The sequence below is a fragment of the Siniperca chuatsi genome, linkage group LG7 (genome assembly GCF_020085105.1).
Source record: "Siniperca chuatsi isolate FFG_IHB_CAS linkage group LG7, ASM2008510v1, whole genome shotgun sequence".
Lineage (NCBI taxonomy): Eukaryota > Metazoa > Chordata > Actinopteri > Centrarchiformes > Sinipercidae > Siniperca > Siniperca chuatsi.
In genome coordinates, this window is record NC_058048.1 from 32183803 (window position 1) to 32201716 (window position 17914).

Below are 17914 nucleotides of genomic sequence, written 5' to 3' on the forward strand. Positions count from 1 at the left end.
GACCTCTGACCCCGTGGCAACCGCTGACCTGGGGATGACCTCTGACATCCTGCAGTATGTGAAGCTGCCGGTGGTTTCTCAGGACGAGTGTCAGGCGAGCTACACCTCGCGCTCCGTCAGCTACAACATCACCGACAACATGTTCTGCGCCGGCTTCTTCGAGGGGGGGCAGGACACCTGCCTGGGGGACAGCGGGGGGGCGTTTGTGATGGAAGACGGGGTCAGCCGGAGGTGGGTGGTGTTTGGGTTGGTGTCCTGGGGCGGGCCGGAGGAGTGTGGGAGTCAGAGGGTGTACGGAGTCTACACCCGAGTGGCTAAATATGTGGAGTGGATACAGAAGCAGCTTCATGCTGCCCCCTGGTGGTGAGACGTCACACAGCAGAGACTGAGGCAGGAAGTACGAGACGTGTCCTCCGATCACATGACCTCTGAGCCGCAGCTGTTTTTCATTTAGTCTTTTTCATGTCCTCTTGACTTTCTGTGACCTTTTTCTTTCTGTCAGACAGCGAAAGCTCGAGCTGCTGTTCTGCAGGGCTTCAGGCGCATGAATCTGTGCACAGACAATCAGTTCAGGGTCAGTGTCGAAGAAGAACTTCAGATCTGTTTTATCAAAGCAGCGCTACAGATTTAAATGGGTCATTTTAACGTAACGTTACTGCAGCCTCAGTGTTCACTGTGCTGCTGTAATAGGCGGGAAAAACTTTATTAAAATATGACATAAATAGATCTTAGCTCAGTATCATTTGGTTTAGTTTTAGTATCCAGACCGGTACTCGGTACTCAGACCGGATCCAGAGGTTCTTCTTTAATGAAACTGAGATGATTTCTGCCTTTAAATTCAACATGTTTGGAGATGATACGTTAGTTATTCATCTTTAGTTACAAGTTGTGACCAAACAGTTTTGTTTCTGTGTGAAAGACTTTGTTTACATGAATATTTCCACCAAAGGCCTGAACGCTACCACACAACAGTACGCTCCATTTTCTATCCCAGAATGCTTTGCTACACTCCCTCTGTTATTTATTGATGTTTGGTTTGAATCCCTGCCTGCAGACAGTCATAACTATAATTACTGTGTATACTCCTGCTCTCCAGAGGATGAACCCTTCAGATTTGAATGACTGTGATCTTTCCTCTAGCGCCACCATCAGGACAAACAGTTCAGCCTGTAAGAACAGATCAGTTTGTTCAGATTGTGGCTATAATACGCTGCAGCCTGTGGGGGGCGCCGGCTTTAGTTTACCAACAGGAAGAAGACGTGACGGAGAAATGAGGGAAGCGACAAACTGAAATCAAATTATTAAAGACATCTGTGTCGGTCATGTATTCAAAGTGTTACTGTATTATATCTCCACTGATATGTATCTTATACTGTCATATCTATTTTACACTCATGTATGAAAAGTCTCATTAATGAAATGAATTAAACACTTTTTGCAAAGAAAAGCTTTGAGTTGTTTAGTCACAGCCGACAGTCGACATGTTTCATCATTTTACAGACGTTCAGAAAAGATAAAGACAACTTCACGTTAACTAGAAAAGTTAAAGTCTGTAACTCATCACAAAGATGTGGCTTCTCTGATCACTGAGGACAGTTTGGTGAAGTTAACATACAACTGAACTAGAAACTAATTATAATTCACTGTTTGTGCATGTTCAGACGAACCAAACCTAAACATCTTCTGTAAGCTGGGTGAACACAGACATGTTGCAAACTTGAACCTTTATGTTGAAATGAAAAAGACCGAAAGCAGAGAGGAAGCAGCTGTGGGAACTTTAGGAAAACACTTTGGAAATTGTGGCGTTTTGAGTCGTTTGCTGTTTGATCTTCGTTTCCTGTGGAGAGTGAGGACGCTCAATGCTCAGCCAATCATATGTCCGGTCTGTTCATGGTGTCTCGGATCCAGTTCAGGAAGTTCCCCAGTCGGGTATAAACTCCGTACTTCCCCTTTTCAGCACATTTCTCTCCCCAGCTGACCACCCCGGTCAGAAACCAGGTCCCTCTGTAGTTCACCACGAACGGTCCTCCACTGTCTCCACTGCAGGCGTCAATACTGGCCTCCAGGTAACCTGCACAGAACATGTTGTCTGTGATCACCTGCAGGACGGAGACCACAGTGAGGTCATGATGACATCATACACGTGTTACACATGATGGGTTATTTTTAAGGCTGATAAAATCTGTAAAATGCGACTGTTTTTAGGAAAATAATAACACAAATAAACTACCAGCATTACAGACCTTAATGTCTGTAATGCTGACACAACAGAGAGAGGAAATAACCGGTGGGTGGAGGTGGGTGGAGTTCTGGCTACAACATTATTATAAGTTCAGTGATGGGCAGTATTTAATTTAATTATTTCTGTATTTCAAATACAAAACAGTCTTTTATAATTTGTATTTGATGGACTTGATAGAAATGGTTTTGTATTTTCTATCAACATATTTTAGTGTTCTGTATTTTTGTATTTTTAAAATACTGAAAATGTGTGATGACGTCACATATATGCAAACTGAAGACAGTGTGCTCGGTAATCTGCCCAGGCTTCTTGCAGAGGCATGAGGATGGAGCATGAGGTGGGTGAAACGTGTCAGTTGGTATATTTCTATCAAGTATAGCAAAAAAAGGTTTGTAACAGTTGCCGTTATATTTGAGTGTTATTCTTTAGTAGGCATTAGTCCCTTAAACTAAGTTAAAATTTAAAACGTACTTTTATCGCACCGCCTTCCCTGATTTAATCTGATTGTAGTTTTTATTATTTATTGTGGTTTGTTTAATAATTTTATTCTGTTACTGCTGCGATTTATTTGTTTTTATGTTATGTTTTGTGTTCTTTGCTTGCTATGTGAAGCACTTGTAACGTTGTTTTGATAAGTGCTATATAAATAAAGAAATTGTAGAAAAGGTTTCAGTCGTAGTCATCTGGACACTGTTTTCAGAATCAAGACGTTTCGGCTCCCATCCGGAAGTCGTTCTCATTTGTGAAAAAATTGGACGGGAACAAGAAATTTAAGCTACTCTGTGTTACATAAGCCCCGCCCTCAAGGAGGAGTCTACCTGAGTTTCTGCTGATTAGCTAGTTTCACCTGAAACTGACCTAATTGTTTCCAAGATGGCCCAGTAATCAGTAATCAGGCCTGTTGTTTTCTGGCTGCATCTACTTCATCACTGTTAAGTACCTGATTAGCATGTGATTGGCTTGACCACGGTGTTAATACACTGTGATAGACTTTGGGCAGGTTGAATCTTCCTAGAATGAAGATTCTAAGTAGAGAGAAGAGTTGGTTTGAACGGGGCGTCAAGGAAGCCATTTTTGTGAAAAAAGAAAACCCCTCTTTGAACAGAAATGGTGGTCGGAGATTCAATCTGCCCAAAGTCTATCACAGTGTATTAACACCGTGGTCAAGCCAATCACATGCTAATCAGGTACTTAACAGTGATGAAGTAGATGCAGCCAGAAAACAATAGGCCTGATTACTGATTACTGGGCCATCATGGAAACTATTAGGTCAGTTTCAGGTGAAACTAGCTAATCAACAGATACTCAGGTAGACTCCTTCCTGAGGGCGGGGCTTATGTAACACAGAGTAGCTTAAATTTCTTGTTCCCGTCCCATTTTTTCACAATTGAGAATGACTTCCGGATGGGAGCCGAAACGTCTTGATTCTGAAAACAGTGTCCAGATGACTACGACTGAAACCTTTTCTATGATGGACCACTCCTGGACGAATGAGGGACTACACGTCAAATAAAGATATTATTATAATAATCAGTTAACTATTTAGTGAGCTGTCAAAAAGAGAAAAGCCATTTCAGAATTGTGGCATAATAACACTTGAAATGTGTAACTTGTTTAAAGGTTTTTATTGATAGCATTTTTATGTAGACGAATATTTAAAAAATAATAATACATCCACAGAGCTTATAGAAAGGTGCGGAATAAAAGTATCACTTTTCCTAAAAAAAATATTATGATTGTGAATTAATGATTTTAAAAATGTTGACGGGTCCAAAATGAATGTTTTGTTTATCTCTGTGTGAGAAGTTTGGTTCCTGCTTGTGAGCCAATAGTATAACGACGCTGGTGTCACGTGGTATAGTTGCCAGTTAGTATGGAAAAAACGGACACTGACGTTAGCACATATTAGCTAACTTAGCTTAATCATCCGAACAACAATAACCCATAAAATTACAGTTCTGCATATTTAAACAAAATCAACAACAACTACCGACAGCCATAGTCCTTAAAACCTTAACTAATGTGTTGTCACCGGTTAGATTGTCAAAATTAGAAAAATAACTGCTTCAATACCTGAGGAGCTTCATTAGCATTAGTGACGGTTGCATCCAGTTAGCTAACGTTATAGTTCCCTCAAACAATGCACCGTTATAACGAAGATGTGTATCAGAGGGGATCTAGAAGTGGGCCAGGGTCCGACAGAACCAATGGAAGCTCACGTTTTTGTTCCCGTAGCACCAAAACAGCAGAGAGAAGCGCCACTGCAGCGACAGCAAGCTAGCGCCTGCGGGGGTTGCTAGCTCGCCAGCTGGCCAGGCACGCTCACAGACCCCGCTGCGAGCTCTCTCAAGTGACCGGTCTCATACGCAAGAGGCTTTCATTTCCCTGTTGATGGATGGTTTGTTTAAATATCTCAACACAAATGTCTATTACAAAATTAACGGGAAGCTGTGGTTATGTGCCTTGTTCTAAAAAAAATTCCCAGTACAACCTGTGGCAGTAGGCCAATTAAATTTAATCTGCCTGAATTTTATCCTTTGGTGCTACGGCAACAAAAACGTGAGCTGCCGTGGCTGAGTCGCTCTCCTCCGGGGCCTGTCTACGTCGCAGCGCCGGTTAGAATCATAGCTAGGCTAGCGTTAGCGTCTAGCAGACGCCTGGAACGGTATAGCCACTCAGAGGCAGAGCAGGGGCGGGTCTACAGATGACTCTTCTTCCAGTACAGACTGTAGTTCCGTCAGCTCATGTGAGGGAATCTCGCCACCTGCTGGTGTAGATAGTAACTGCACCTCAGTTTACAGATTCCTTTTTACAGATCTGCTGCGATACGAACTGGACAAAATTCCACAAATAAACAGGAAGGGAAGTCACAAATGTAACGTGGCCCGCAAGCTGACAGGAAGCAATCTGCAAATGTGCAAAACCGGTTTCACATGTAAAAATGGATCCACAAATATCACTTTACATGTATTGTGGTGAAACTATTTACATTTGTAAAACCTCTATAATTTTATGTGGAATTAAAATACATTTTTACAGAGTAAGTTATGCATATTTGCAAATTGCTCTGTATTTTTGTGGAAATGACTTTACACAACACAAATAAAAAAATGCATGTTTGTGCATAGTGAAATATTTGTGGGTCATGGTGCACATTTGAGTATTATCTATTGTTGCTTACAACTTATGAAGTCCAATAAAAACTTCCATAGAACACAAACTGTTCTCTGGCTGCTCTCAGGTAGATTTGATCACCTGCTCAGTGGATGCGATGCAGTCTTGGTAGCTGACCACCGGCAGCGCCACCTTCCTGAGGAACCGGGAGGACCTGCCCAGGTACTGAGTGGCCCCCCAGCCCGTCACCACACCCCGGTATCCCTCCTGAACACACAAACACAAACAGTCAGCTCTGATCTCAGATCTGTCCTTCAACATACAGACTGAAAATCATCAGTGTTATAAATGAAGTTACCTGCAGCAGGTATTTTGAGAGGTGGGGGTCAGGGAGGCAGACAGGGATGGCAGTGGGGCCCCTGACGACGGGCTGAACGAGGTAAAGCAGAGCGATGTCGCTGTCGAAGGTGAAGGAGTGGAAGTGAGGATGAATGAAGACCTTCTGAACCTTTATCAGCTGCTCACCTGGATCAGGACGGCACTTATCAAAGTCTCCTGCACACAGAGACATGATTCATCTGTTAATATTCAATTATTAAAAACTATTCAGACTGACTGACACAGACTGGTCCAATCACAGACTGTCTGTGCTCACATGGTGCTTTCCATTCAGCTCATTCTGCGTCTTCCCTCCGTCCTCCGTCAGGAGGCTTCAGAGAGCTCAGAGCCACAGGTGGATCCCCTGAGACCACACCCCTTTCAGTCAGGTTATTGATTGGTCAGCTGAAGCAGCCGGGCTGCTGTGGAGACATCATTACTGTAATATCAATTATATTGCGTGGTTCTAATACTGTAGAACAAAATACCTCTGGAAACAGAAATATAATATTTATGTATTCATAAATAAAAAATGATTCATTTGAATCAATTAAACGCTGTAACTTTATCTGATTTCTCCTCATGGGCCAAAAGGCTTTTCTTCTTCTTCTCTGATTTCTTATGTTGTGGGGGGGGGTAGCTCCCATAACATCATCCTGAACAGTCTCAGCCTGACTGACCTGCAGTCTGTTACTGTATTTAGAGGTATGTGGGTAGTAATGACGCTGTCATGTCTGCTGTGGGATCTGGACTAAATGTGAACTTGGAGGTGACGGAGGTGATACATAATCCAACGGTGGGTGGTGCTGGAGAGGGGGCATCGGGGCATGGTGGTAAATAGGATCCCAACCGCAAAATGTTGCCATGGGGGCCCCGAGTCGGTTAATCCAGCAATGATTTTAATTGTCTTTGCTGTTACAAATGTACTTCCACACTTTACAGGAGAGTCTCACCAAACCCCGAGCTGTAAAAACTAAACAGACGCTGTCTCTCGTAAAATGGAAGAAGTTCTCAGATCTGTTAAAAGTAGTAATACCACAGCGTAGAAATACTCTGTTACAAGTCCTCCATTCAAAACTTTACTTAAGTAAAAGTACAAAAGTACTAGCATCAAAATAAACTTAAAGTACCAAAAGTAAAAGTACTTATTATGCAGAATGGCCAATTTCAGAATTATATATATTATATTATTGGATTATAGTTATTGATACATTAATGTGTTCATCACTGTGTGGAGGATTTAGTGGCCTCTAGTGGTGAAACTGCAGTTTGCAGCCATGTGAACACCGCTCGCCTCGCCCTCCCCTTCCAGGCGTGGAGGAGAAACTACGGCGGCCGTGAAACTCGATAAAGGCCCTCTGTAGAGCCGATGTTTGGTTTGTCCGTTCTGGGCTCCTGTAGAAACATGGCGGTGCAACATGGCGGCCTCCGTGGAAGGGGACCCGCTCCCTCTGTAGATATAAAGGCTGATTCTAAGGTAACGGAAACACAACGGTTCTTATTTTCAGGTGATTAAACACTAATGAAAACATATAAATATTAGATTCCATGTCTGCCAACAGCTGCTCCTAAATGTTCCACACTGGACCTGTAAGTTAATAAGTTAATAATCAAACTCTGCTCTGATTGGCTTATGGTCGCTGTGTTATGTGCAGCAGACAGATTTCATTTATCTGAATTAGTATTAGATTAAACACTAATGAAAACACACTTATGAATATTATATTTCTGCCGACAGCTGCTCCTGGACCAGTTCCACACTGGACCTTTAAGTACAGTACTTGAGTAAATGTACTTAGTTACTTTCCACCACTGCTGATTAGTGAATTCGACTCCTCCATCCTCACGTCTCTCTTTCACGTCCTCGTCTGAGGAGCTCAAGACGTGAGGAAGGGATGCGACTGAGGGAAGTGACGAGGAAGCCCATTAGCTGAATAGAAAGCACCCACAGACGGACTATCCTCATGTAGGCAGTGTTTCCACTTTCACATAGTTTATTTGGAGAGATGAAGTTATAGCTTTTTATACGTCATGAAGCAGGAACACAAACACACACAGCCATGTTGTCACCTATAGTAACGTGGTCTGCAGTCTCCTCGAAGCAGTGAGCAGCAGAGACCACCCAACGATCAGAGACCAGAATCCCTCCACAGAAACCATAACCATCAGACCTGTGGACCAGAACCTGAACACACACACACACAGAAACACACACAATTTAATCAGTAACATATTGTCAACTTTTAAGTTGACATGTTGAACTTGTGATCCTCCAGCTGCTTATTTCTGCCTCCAGCAGCTACAGAGTCACACGACGCTTCATCGGGAGGCGTGTCAGAGTCACACGACGCTTCGTCGGGAGGCGTGTCAGAGTCACACGACGCTTCGTCGGGAGGCGTGTCAGAGTCACGACGCTTCATCAGGAGGCGTGTCAGAGTCACACGACGCTTCGTCGGGAGGCGTGTCAGAGTCACACGACGCTTTGTCGGGAGGCGTGTCAGAGTCACGACGCTTCATCAGGAGGCGTGTCAGAGTCACACGACGCTTCGTCGGGAGGCGTGTCAGAGTCACACGACGCTTCGTCGGGAGGCGTGTCAAGAGTCACACGACGCTTCGTCGGGAGGCGTGTCAGAGTCACGACGCTTCATCAGGAGGCGTGTCAGAGTCACACGACGCTTCGTCAGGAGGCGTGTCAGAGTCACACGACGCTTTGTCGGGAGGCGGTCTCCAGCAGCTGCTGAGGGAAACATCTGGCTCTTTAGCTGCTAGATGCTCCGCTATGTTCAGCAGCTGCTCTCTGACTGCGTCTGGCTGCTGTTTGCTGCTGAGCAGGTAGCGTTCAGAGGCTTTTTACAGCTTCTTCTCAGAACCAGAACAATGAAGCTGCAGGCGGACAGATAAACAACGAGCTGAAAGTCTCTATAAAGCTCCGTAAAGCCGAGCGTAGCTGCAGGTTCAGCTGACGATTCACCACCAGAGACACATTGTCACTTCATACATTATTAGTACAAAAATATACATAATAGCAGCTTTAAATACAGGTAAAATTAATGAATTTAAATTCAAAATGCCTCCACACCTGCCAGGGACTCCCTCCTTGTTTCTCCAGGACTCCACCCACGATACGAGGTGTCATCTCCTCTCCTTCCCCCTCCTCCCACCTCAGCTCTGTCTCGTTCCCTCCTCTCGGTCCAGACGTTGCGTTCACTGTCATCAGCCCCTCCTCTGCCTCTGTTAAATTGAGTTTAGGCACCCAGCTGTCTGTGCTGTTGTCAACCAACATGGCGTCTGTCTCCATGGTGACATTGACCTCCTCAGAGTGACTCAACAGAGAGCGACCTTGGTATAAAAACTCACTCTGCTGATGACCGCAGGGGAACGACACTGGACAGGAAGAGAAAAAAAGTCAAACAATCTTTTTGTGTACAAATCCTTCATGTTTGGTTTAGATCCAAACCAACAACATGTCAGTGCGTCTCTCAGTGCCGTCTCACTTCCTGTCTGCGGCTCTCAGCTCCGAGCCCATTGGTTCCTGCTGAAGACGTAAATCTTTAAAAGCACCTCACAAATACAGCGGTGTGAAAAAGTGTTTGCCCGCTTCCTGATTTCTTATTTTTTTGCATGTTTGTCACACTTAAATGTTTCCGATCATCAAACAAATTTAAATATTAGTCGAAGATAACACAAGTAAACACAAAATGCAGTTTTTAAATGAAGGTTGTTATTATTAAGGGAAAACTAAATCCAAACCTACATGGCCCTGTGTGAAAAAGTGATTGCCCCCTAAACCTAATAACTGGTTGCTCCACCCTTAGCAGCAACAACTGCAATCAAGCGTTTGTGATAACTTGCCATGAGAAACACTTTTGCACACCACTGTATATAGTTTGATGTTTAAAAAGGCTCAGTAGTTTCCTCAAACAGCTGCTCGCTGTAGTTTTTATCAGACAAACAGGAGGAAACAGTGCATCTGTTGGGGACTATTTCCAGCGGCGGATTAATCCACATTTGGTGCTCAAGTGAGTATTTGGGGCAACAGGACGGTGTGTGTGTATCAATAACCCAAATATAAACAATACAAGTATCAATGTTACATGTGCGCTCAAACAGCTGTGACATGTATCAGTAGTACTGTGTGCAGTAGTTACAGTAGTATCAGTAGTACTGTGTGCAGTAGTATCAGTAGTATCAGTAGTACTGTGTGCAGTAGTTACAGTAGTATCAGTAGTACTGTGTGCAGTAGTATCAGTTGTACTGTGTGCAGTAGTTACAGTAGTATCAGTAGTACTGTGTGCAGTAGTATCAGTAGTACTGTGTGCAGTAGTATCAGTTGTACTGTGTGCAGTAGTATCAGTAGTACTGTGTGCAGTAGTATCAGTAGTATCAGTAGTACTGTGTGCAGTAGTATCAGTAGTACTGTGTGCAGTAGTTACAGTAGTATCAGTAGTACTGTGTGCAGTAGTATCAGTAGTACTGTGTGCAGTAGTTACAGTAGTATCAGTAGTACTGTGTGCAGTAGTATCAGTAGTACTGTGTGCAGTAGTATCAGTAGTACTGTGTGCAGTAGTATCAGTAGTATCAGTTGTACTGTGTGCAGTAGTATCAGTAGTTATATTAGTAACATGAGTTCTGTGAGAGGTACCGGTCTTGTAGCAACTGTGTCCGTCAGGCTCCAGTTTGAATCCTTCAGCGCAGCCACACTGAACTCCGGCTCCACCCGGCAGGTCTCTGCAGTACTGCATGCAGCCGCCGTTTCTATAGCGACATTCCAACAGCACTACACACAATACAAACACAATTATTAACACAATTACACACAGGGGGTGGGGAGGGGCTGATCGAGTACATCGTTGCATTATTCAGCCCAAGGGCTGTTATGTTACAAAACCAATAGAGATCATGTTGAAAAAAACAACAGGGCAACTCTCCACGACAAGAAGCTTTTAACACATTTTGTTGAGTATTTTCAAAGCTCTGACCTCCTCTGAGAGCTGATTCTCTAAAACACAACGGAAATAATTAAAGGCAAAAAAACCACAATGGTGAATTTGTAGCTTAATATGTGAAAATGATGTCTGTTGTCTTTCCATCAGATCTTAGAAATCAATCGCTGTCAATTACTTTTATGTCGGTTCTTTACCTAAATGTTCTTTATTTCCTGGTTCAGGTTCATAATACTGCTGATACTAGCACCTGAGTTACAGGTGTTGTTTACGTGAGTCGCAGGTGTTGTTTACCTGAGTTAATTCAATTAAATTGTATTTATATAGCACCAATTCATAACAGAAGTTGTCTCTTTGTACTTTTCCTATAAAGCAGGTCTAGACCGAACTCTTTATAATATTATTTACAGAAACCCAACAAATCCCACCATGAGCAAGCATTTACAGGTGTTGTTTACTTGAGTCGCAGGTCTTGCCATGGTACTGAGGAGGACAGAGACACAGGAACTCTCCTCGGTCCAGAGTGCAGATCCCTCCGTTCAGACAGGGGTTGGTCCGACAGGGGTTCAGATCTACGAAACACAGGAGAGACACCTGAACACATCATGACTCACTCATCCAGGCGGAATGATGTCATGAGGTAGACTAACTGCTGATGATTAAACTTAATTTACAATAAATCAAAGCTAAGTTGAAATTATTCCAACTCTTTAATGAATGTAGTTTTATGTTTAGATTAATCAAAATGAAGTTTTTTAATGAATCAAATGTATATTTAAAAAAAAATTAACATCTGACCATGACGACTGAGCAAATTGAAATCTTGTGATATGATCGAAGACTTCAGAACAGCTACCAACAGCTGCTGGACCTTGTGGTGAGACTGTTTTGTCAAATGTTGTAGTTTAAAAGTTTTTAAATTAGTTTAGATAAGGTTTAAATAACTGATTCACAGGTTCAGATGAATCCAGATCAGCGAGGTCACACATGAATATAAATCTCTACATTCAGACTAGCAGAGGTGGCACTAAATGAATCATCAGTCTGAGCATTTGGGTTCAGTTTTGTTTCATAATGGTGATGATGAATGTACACTTGAGCATGCTCTCTTCACTCAACTTTCTGCACATCTCCACCAGAACAACCTCCTAGACCCCCCCGCCTGTCTGGTTTCAAGGCAGGCCACTCAACTGAGACTGCCCTTCTTGCCGTCACTGAGGAACTCCACACTGCTTCAGCAGCGTCTGACACAGTGATCCACCAGATCCTCCTCTCCACCCTCCAAGAACTGTGAGTCTCAGCCTCTGCACTCTCCCTGTTTTTGTCCTACCTCAAGGAGCACGCTTACAGGGTCACTTGGAGAGAATCTGTGTCTGAACCTTGTAGCCTCACTACCGGGGTCCCTCAGGGTTCTGTTCTGGGTCCACCCCTCTTTTCTCTTTACAACAAATCACTTGGCTCTGTTATTCACTCGCATGGCTTTCCCTACCACAGCTATGCAGAGGACACTCAGCTCATTCTGCCTTTTCCCTGGTCTGAAACCCAGGTGGCAGCACGAATCTCTCAGTGGATGTCTGCTCACCACCTGAAGCTCAACCTCGACAAGATTGAGCTGCTCTTCCTTCCAGGGAAGTCATCACCTGTTCATGACCTCTCCATTACCATTGAGGTATCTGTGGTGTCCCCGGCTTGGACTGCAAGGAACCTGGGTGTGAAACTGGACGACCAGCTGTCCTTTGCTGCCAACATCGCTGCAACAACCCGCTCCAGATTTATCCTTCACAACATCAGGAGGATACGTCCGTTTCACCCAGGAAGCGGCGCAGGTTCTGGTCCTGGCTCTTGTTATCTTACGCCTAGACTACTGCAACTCACTCCATCCGACCTCTGCAGCTCATCCAGAACGCAGCAGCTCAGCTGGTCTTCAGCCTACCCAAGTTCCCCCCCACTACACCTGGTCAAACCAAACACCCCACCTGGCCACTACGCTCTGCTACTGCCAATCGGTTTGTTACTCCCTCACTACGAGGGGGGCCAACTGCCGCTCAACAAAATCACGACCGTTTGCTGTCCTGGCTCCACAATGATGGACTGAGCTCCCCATCGACATCAGGACAGCAGAAACTCTACACATCTTCGACCACAGACAGAAAACTCACCAGTTCAGACTGAAAACTCACCTCCTATCTCTTATTGTTTCTAAATGTAGCACGTTAAGCATGTCGGCATATTTGATGAAGTTCTTGCAGTTTTTGGGCTGTATCTACATGGCTGAAATGCACTTACTGTAAGTCGCTTTGAATAAAAGCATCGGCTAAATAAATGTAATGTAATCTAATGTAATACTCACTTGTGTATTTGTACCAAAACTCCAGCTGTGGAACAAGAAACTCAGAGTTAATATATGCAGTACTGGGAGTAATTCTGTGTACAGTCAGGGTGCTGTGACCTCTGAACTCCACAGAACATAAGATGAACATAAACATAAAGCTTCTGTGTATAAAATTTAAAATGTCCCTCCAGTGGTCGTAATAAAAAAGACACCACACCATATTATGTTTGTGTTGTTTCACATGTAGTCTTTGAAACCCTGTGTGTGTTTTCAGTGGCCTCCTGTGGGTCCCGACCCTCGGTTTGGACCTCGTTCTTACCGTCTTCTCTTTGGTCTGGAAGATCTCGGAGGCCTCCTCCTGCGAGCAGCTCTCCTCGTAACACTCCCTCTCCAGGTCTCCTGGTAACACCTCCTCCAGAAAGAAGGAGTTGGCTCGACGCGTCCTGGAGGGCGAGCGGAGGATCTGACCTGCCGACAACTGATCCAGGAAGACTGAGGGGTGGACAAAATAACAGAAACACTTACTGTTCAAACAAGTACAACAACAGTAGAACCTGCAGGTGGAGCAGAATGAAACATGAAAACTGTATCAGAGTGTACACACATACTGCTGACACTACTAATAGTATTCAAATTAATACAATAAGTCAAAATCAAGACATTCTTCACTTCTGATGACAGGAAATCTTTAGTATTTCTCTTGTGGAGATGAAACACCTGGCAGGGGGGTTGAGGTTTGTAGAAATACAAACCAGTTAAGAAATCATGTAAATAGAGACACAATTATTATCCAATGGGAATAAAGACATTTTCTTTGAGAAGCAGCAGATTCTTTGCATCTCAGACAAAATAGAAGCAAATCATTTAATAAATCAGTCTTGTTGATTAATTTTCTGTTGTTGGTTGAGCAAGCATTTGGCAACAGTGGCAAGAAAAAACGTCGAAAGAGAGAGAGAAAAGAAAGAGAGAGAGGTTTTTTTTGGGGGGGGGGGGCAATGCAAATACCACCTAGAATTATTTAAATAGTAATATTGTAATGGTAGTGGTAACATTTATGTTAATAAATTAATAATAGGAATGACAGTTATAGGAATAATAATGTCAGCATCAGCAACAGAGCATATAACAACAACTATAGTAGCAGTTGTCGAGCAGGAACACGGGTGGCAGCAGGTGGCCCACAACCACAGATCCAGACTCTGCAGGAACACGGGGGCAGCAGGTGGCCCACAACCACAGATCCAGACTCTGCAGCTCTGGAGGAAGAAATACCTGCTGATAGCGACAGAAGGAGAGAGGAGAGAGACGAGAAGAGGAGAAGAGGGAGCCAGTGCAGAGAAGCTAATATTGGAGAGATATGATCTCTTTTCCTAGTTCTTGTCAGTACACGTGCAGCAGCATTCTGGATCAACTGGAGAGTCTTAAGGGACTTATTCGGGCAGCCAGATAATAAGGAATTGCAATAATCCAACCTAGAAGTAACAAATCATGCACTAGTTTTCGGCATCATTTTGAGACAGGATGTGCCTGATTTTTGCAATGTTGCGTAGGTGAAAGAAGGCAGTCCTTGAAGTTTGTTTCATGTGGGAGTTACAGGATAAATCCTGATCAAAGATAACTCAGAGGTTCCTTACGGTGGTGCTGGAGGCCAGGGCAATGCCATCTAGAGAAAGTTTATGCAGTGTTTCCTAATAATATTGCCTAAAGGAAGCATATATGAGGTGAATAGAATCGGTCCAAGCACAGAACCTTGTGGAACTCCGTGACTAACTTTGGCGTGCACTGAGGACTCACCGTTAACATGTACAAACTGAGATCGATCTGATAGATAGGATATAAACCAGCTTAGTGCGATTTTAGCATTAAAGTAGGTGAGTACTGACAAAACAAATATTGTAGTACTTCTACTAGAATCATAGAGACATCAGCATGTCGATGAGGTCATCTGTCTACCTGTACATCAGTCAGTCTCACCTGTACATTCGATCAAAGCAGAGCAGATGAGCAGAGTGCAGAGAGTCGAGGTCAGAGCTGGCAGCATGTCTGTCTGTCTGTGGACAAACACAGACAGGAAGTGATCCTCTGTTAGAAGAAGAAGTCTTATGTTCATCAGAACAGGTTCAGGTTTAGTCAGTGATTCTGCGTTTAAACGCCATATGAATGCAGCTGAATATGTGTGTGATATGATGGTGTCGTCCCTCATTCGTCCAGGAGTGCTCTATCGTAGAAAAGGTTTCAGTCGTAGTCGTCTGGACGCTGTTTTCAGAATCAAGATGTTTCGGCTCCCATCCGGAAGTCATTCTCAATTGTGAAAAAATGGGACGGGATCTAGAAATTTAAGCTACTCTGTGTTACATAAGCCCCGCCCTCAGGAAGGAGTCTACCTGAGTATCTGTTGATTAGCTAGTTTCACCTGAAACTGACCTAATAGTTTCCATGATGGCCCAGTAATCAGTAATCAGGCCTATTGTTTTCTGGCTGCACCTCCCTCATCACTGTTAAGTACCTGATTAGCATGTGATTGACAAGATGCCCACACAAAAACAGAGCAATGTAGTTTACTCCATTCAATGCAGTGAGGAAAACTGCAAAGAACGCTACATACGGTAAACAGCCACTTCACAAAAGACTTGATCAGCACAGACGACACGCTAACTCAGGATTACAGAGCGCCGTGCATTTGCATCTAAAAGCTACAAACCACACAACACATTTGAAGACAGCGAGGTGAAGAGTCTAAGTAGAGAGAAGAGTTGCTTTGAAAGAGGAGTCAAAGAAGCCATTTTTGTGAAAAAAGAAAACCCCTCTTTGAACAGAAATGGTGGTCTGAGATTCAATCTGCCCAAAGTTTACCACAGTGTGTTAACACCTTGGTCATGCCAATCACATGCTAATCAGGTACTTAACAGTGATGAGGGAGGTGCAGCCAGAAAACAATAGGCCTGATTACTGATTACTGGGCCATCATGGAAACAGTTAGGTCAGTTTCAGGTGAAACTAGGCAGGTAAACAGCAGATACTCAGGTAGATGGGAGCCGAAACGTCTTGATTCTGAAAACAGCGTCCAGATGACTACGACTGAAACCTTTTCTACAATGTGTGTGATATGATGTAATGTTTTAGTTATTAATAGAATCATGGTGCATTATGGGATTTTTAGCAGCATGGCACTCAGACTGTGAAACTAATTCCTGTCAGACTTCAAGAGATTGACATGTGGTATTATCATATTACCATGCAAACTGAACACAGCTTTACATGATAACCTTAATATGGTCCTACCTGTCGTCTCCTGCTTTGTTGTCTCCTGCTGTCTTTTGTTGTCTCCTGCTGCCTTTAGTTGTCTCGTTGTCTCCTGCTGTCTCCTGTTGTCTCCTGCTGTCTTTTGTTGTCTCCTGCTGCCTTTAGTTGTCTCGTTGTCTCCTGCTGTCTCCTGTTGTCTCCTGCTGTCTTTTGTTGTCTCCTGCTGCCTTTAGTTGTCTCGTTGTCTCCTGCTGTCTTTTGTTGTCTCCTGCTGCCTTTAGTTGTCTCCTGCTGTCTCCTGTTGTCTCCTGCTGTCTTTTGTTGTCTCCTGCTGTCTTTTGTTGTCTCCTGCTGCCTTTAGTTGTCTCGTTGTCTCCTGCTGTCTTTTGTTGTCTCCTGCTGCCTTTAATTGTCTCGTTGTCTCCTGTTGTCTCCTGCTGTCTTTTGTTGTCTCCTGCTGCCTTTAGTTGTCTCCTGTTGTCTTTTGTCGTCTCTTGTTGTCTCCTGCTCCCTTTAGTTGTCTCGTTGTCTCCTGCTGTCTTTTGTTGTCTCCTGCTGCCTTTAATTGTCTCGTTGTCTCCTGTTGTCTCCTGCTGTCTTTTGTTGTCTCCTGCTGCCTTTAGTTGTCTCCTGTTGTCTCCTGTGAGGACGGACGCTTGGTGTCTGTTTGGAGGTAAAATGGAGGATGAAGATCCAGCTGATCAATTGATCATTAACCACAATTCAAATATTGACACACAAACGTCACACCAACAGGACAGAGACAACACAACAAGAGACAAGTCTTCACTTTGACTGAGATCATCAACTTGTAAAGGAAGTGAAGAGATGGTGAAGAGGTCAAAGGTCACAGCAGCCTCTGATGATCCTTCAAGACAAAATCTGTGAGGAAAAGTGTGACCTGACGAGAAAAGGAAATATTTCCATTAAGGTAAAAATTCCAGGATGTTTTCACACAATTTGACGGCTTTTAAGCCCTTTTTAAACTGCGCAATTATTATTAAAAACTCCTTAAAACGTTACAATTCATTCATTTGTCCATTCATTAATCCTGAATTAGCACCTCTGTTGAAACATTGAGGTAAGAGGTACCTGTAATGTTATTTTATAACTAATAAATACATTTCAAGGTGTTTTCTCCCCTCATCCAATCAGAAAACCAATCAAACATCTCCTATTACAATTAATGTATTAATTAATTTGCCACAACCTGAATACTGAATAAGAATCGTTTAAAATCTCATTAATTGGCAGCTTAAAATATTTCAGACCCCTAATGTGAATCAAAATCCCTTCACCTTAATAACACTTTAAACTCATCACCCATGGATTTGTCAAATATTTACAATTAATATGTAAATGAAGGGGAAGGTGAGGTATTTAAAATCAACTTAACTTGTTAAGGATGGTGGGACTTCAGGCCTTTCCCATTTCTCAGTCCTCCTCGCCTCCTCTCGTCGTAGTCCCTCCCACCGGAGATGCGAGTGGAGGAGGCGAGGAGCAGACTGGAGGGGAGAGGAGTCGAGGCAACAGGCTTTAACATAATAAGATTTCTTTGCTTCGAAGCTTCATTTTGAAGTGACGTCAGTTAAATCCGACGTGGCACAGCTGCATCATCTGTCCGCTGTCGTGTTAACGTCTGCTGCTGAATGTTACGAACAC

The 17914-nt window shown here is 43.5% G+C and overlaps 2 protein-coding genes across 3 annotated transcripts in view; one reads left to right on the top strand and one right to left on the bottom strand.

Annotated features, from left to right (window-relative positions):
• The window catches only part of masp1 (MBL associated serine protease 1), a 28812-nt gene extending 27365 nt beyond the window's left edge, over nt 1-1447 (top strand). Inside the window, exon 13 of the mRNA XM_044201562.1 lies at nt 1-1447. This exon is cut by the window's left edge and continues 107 nt beyond it. Coding sequence (XP_044057497.1) covers nt 1-367 — 367 coding nt within the window. The 3' untranslated portion in view covers nt 368-1447.
• Nucleotides 1433-17886, bottom strand: LOC122878610 (coagulation factor IX). 2 transcript variants are annotated; one of them, XM_044201565.1, is made up of 13 exons: nt 17649-17886; nt 17043-17153; nt 16292-16915; nt 14984-15060; nt 13329-13501; nt 13028-13052; nt 11136-11249; nt 10377-10511; nt 8814-9118; nt 7805-7919; nt 5715-5911; nt 5498-5623; nt 1433-2099 (listed from the first exon to the last, which is right to left on the bottom strand). In XM_044201565.1, exons 4-13 carry the CDS (start codon nt 15048-15050, stop codon nt 1872-1874), a joined length of 1485 nt encoding a protein of 494 aa, XP_044057500.1. In that variant the 5' UTR covers nt 15051-15060; nt 16292-16915; nt 17043-17153; nt 17649-17886; the 3' UTR covers nt 1433-1871. The 2 variants fall into 2 exon arrangements, with proteins under 2 accessions (XP_044057500.1, XP_044057499.1); XM_044201564.1 differs by having other exon boundaries at nt 17043-17886.
• Between the last annotated feature and the right edge of the window lie 28 nt (nt 17887-17914).

What these genes read in the sequence shown, in the direction of transcription:
- LOC122878610 (XM_044201565.1), bottom strand. Translation starts at nt 15,050, where the DNA reads ATGCTGCCAGCTCTGACCTCGACTCTCTGCACTCTGCTCATCTGCTCT. An exon ending in TGCAGACCACGTTACTATAG is followed by an intron (nt 5,912 to 7,804) that starts GTGACAACATGG and finishes CTCTGTGTGCAG; the next exon opens with GAGACTTTGATAAGTGCCGT. An exon ending in TCTCAAAATACCTGCTGCAG is followed by an intron (nt 5,624 to 5,714) that starts GTAACTTCATTT and finishes TTGTGTGTTCAG; the next exon opens with GAGGGATACCGGGGTGTGGT.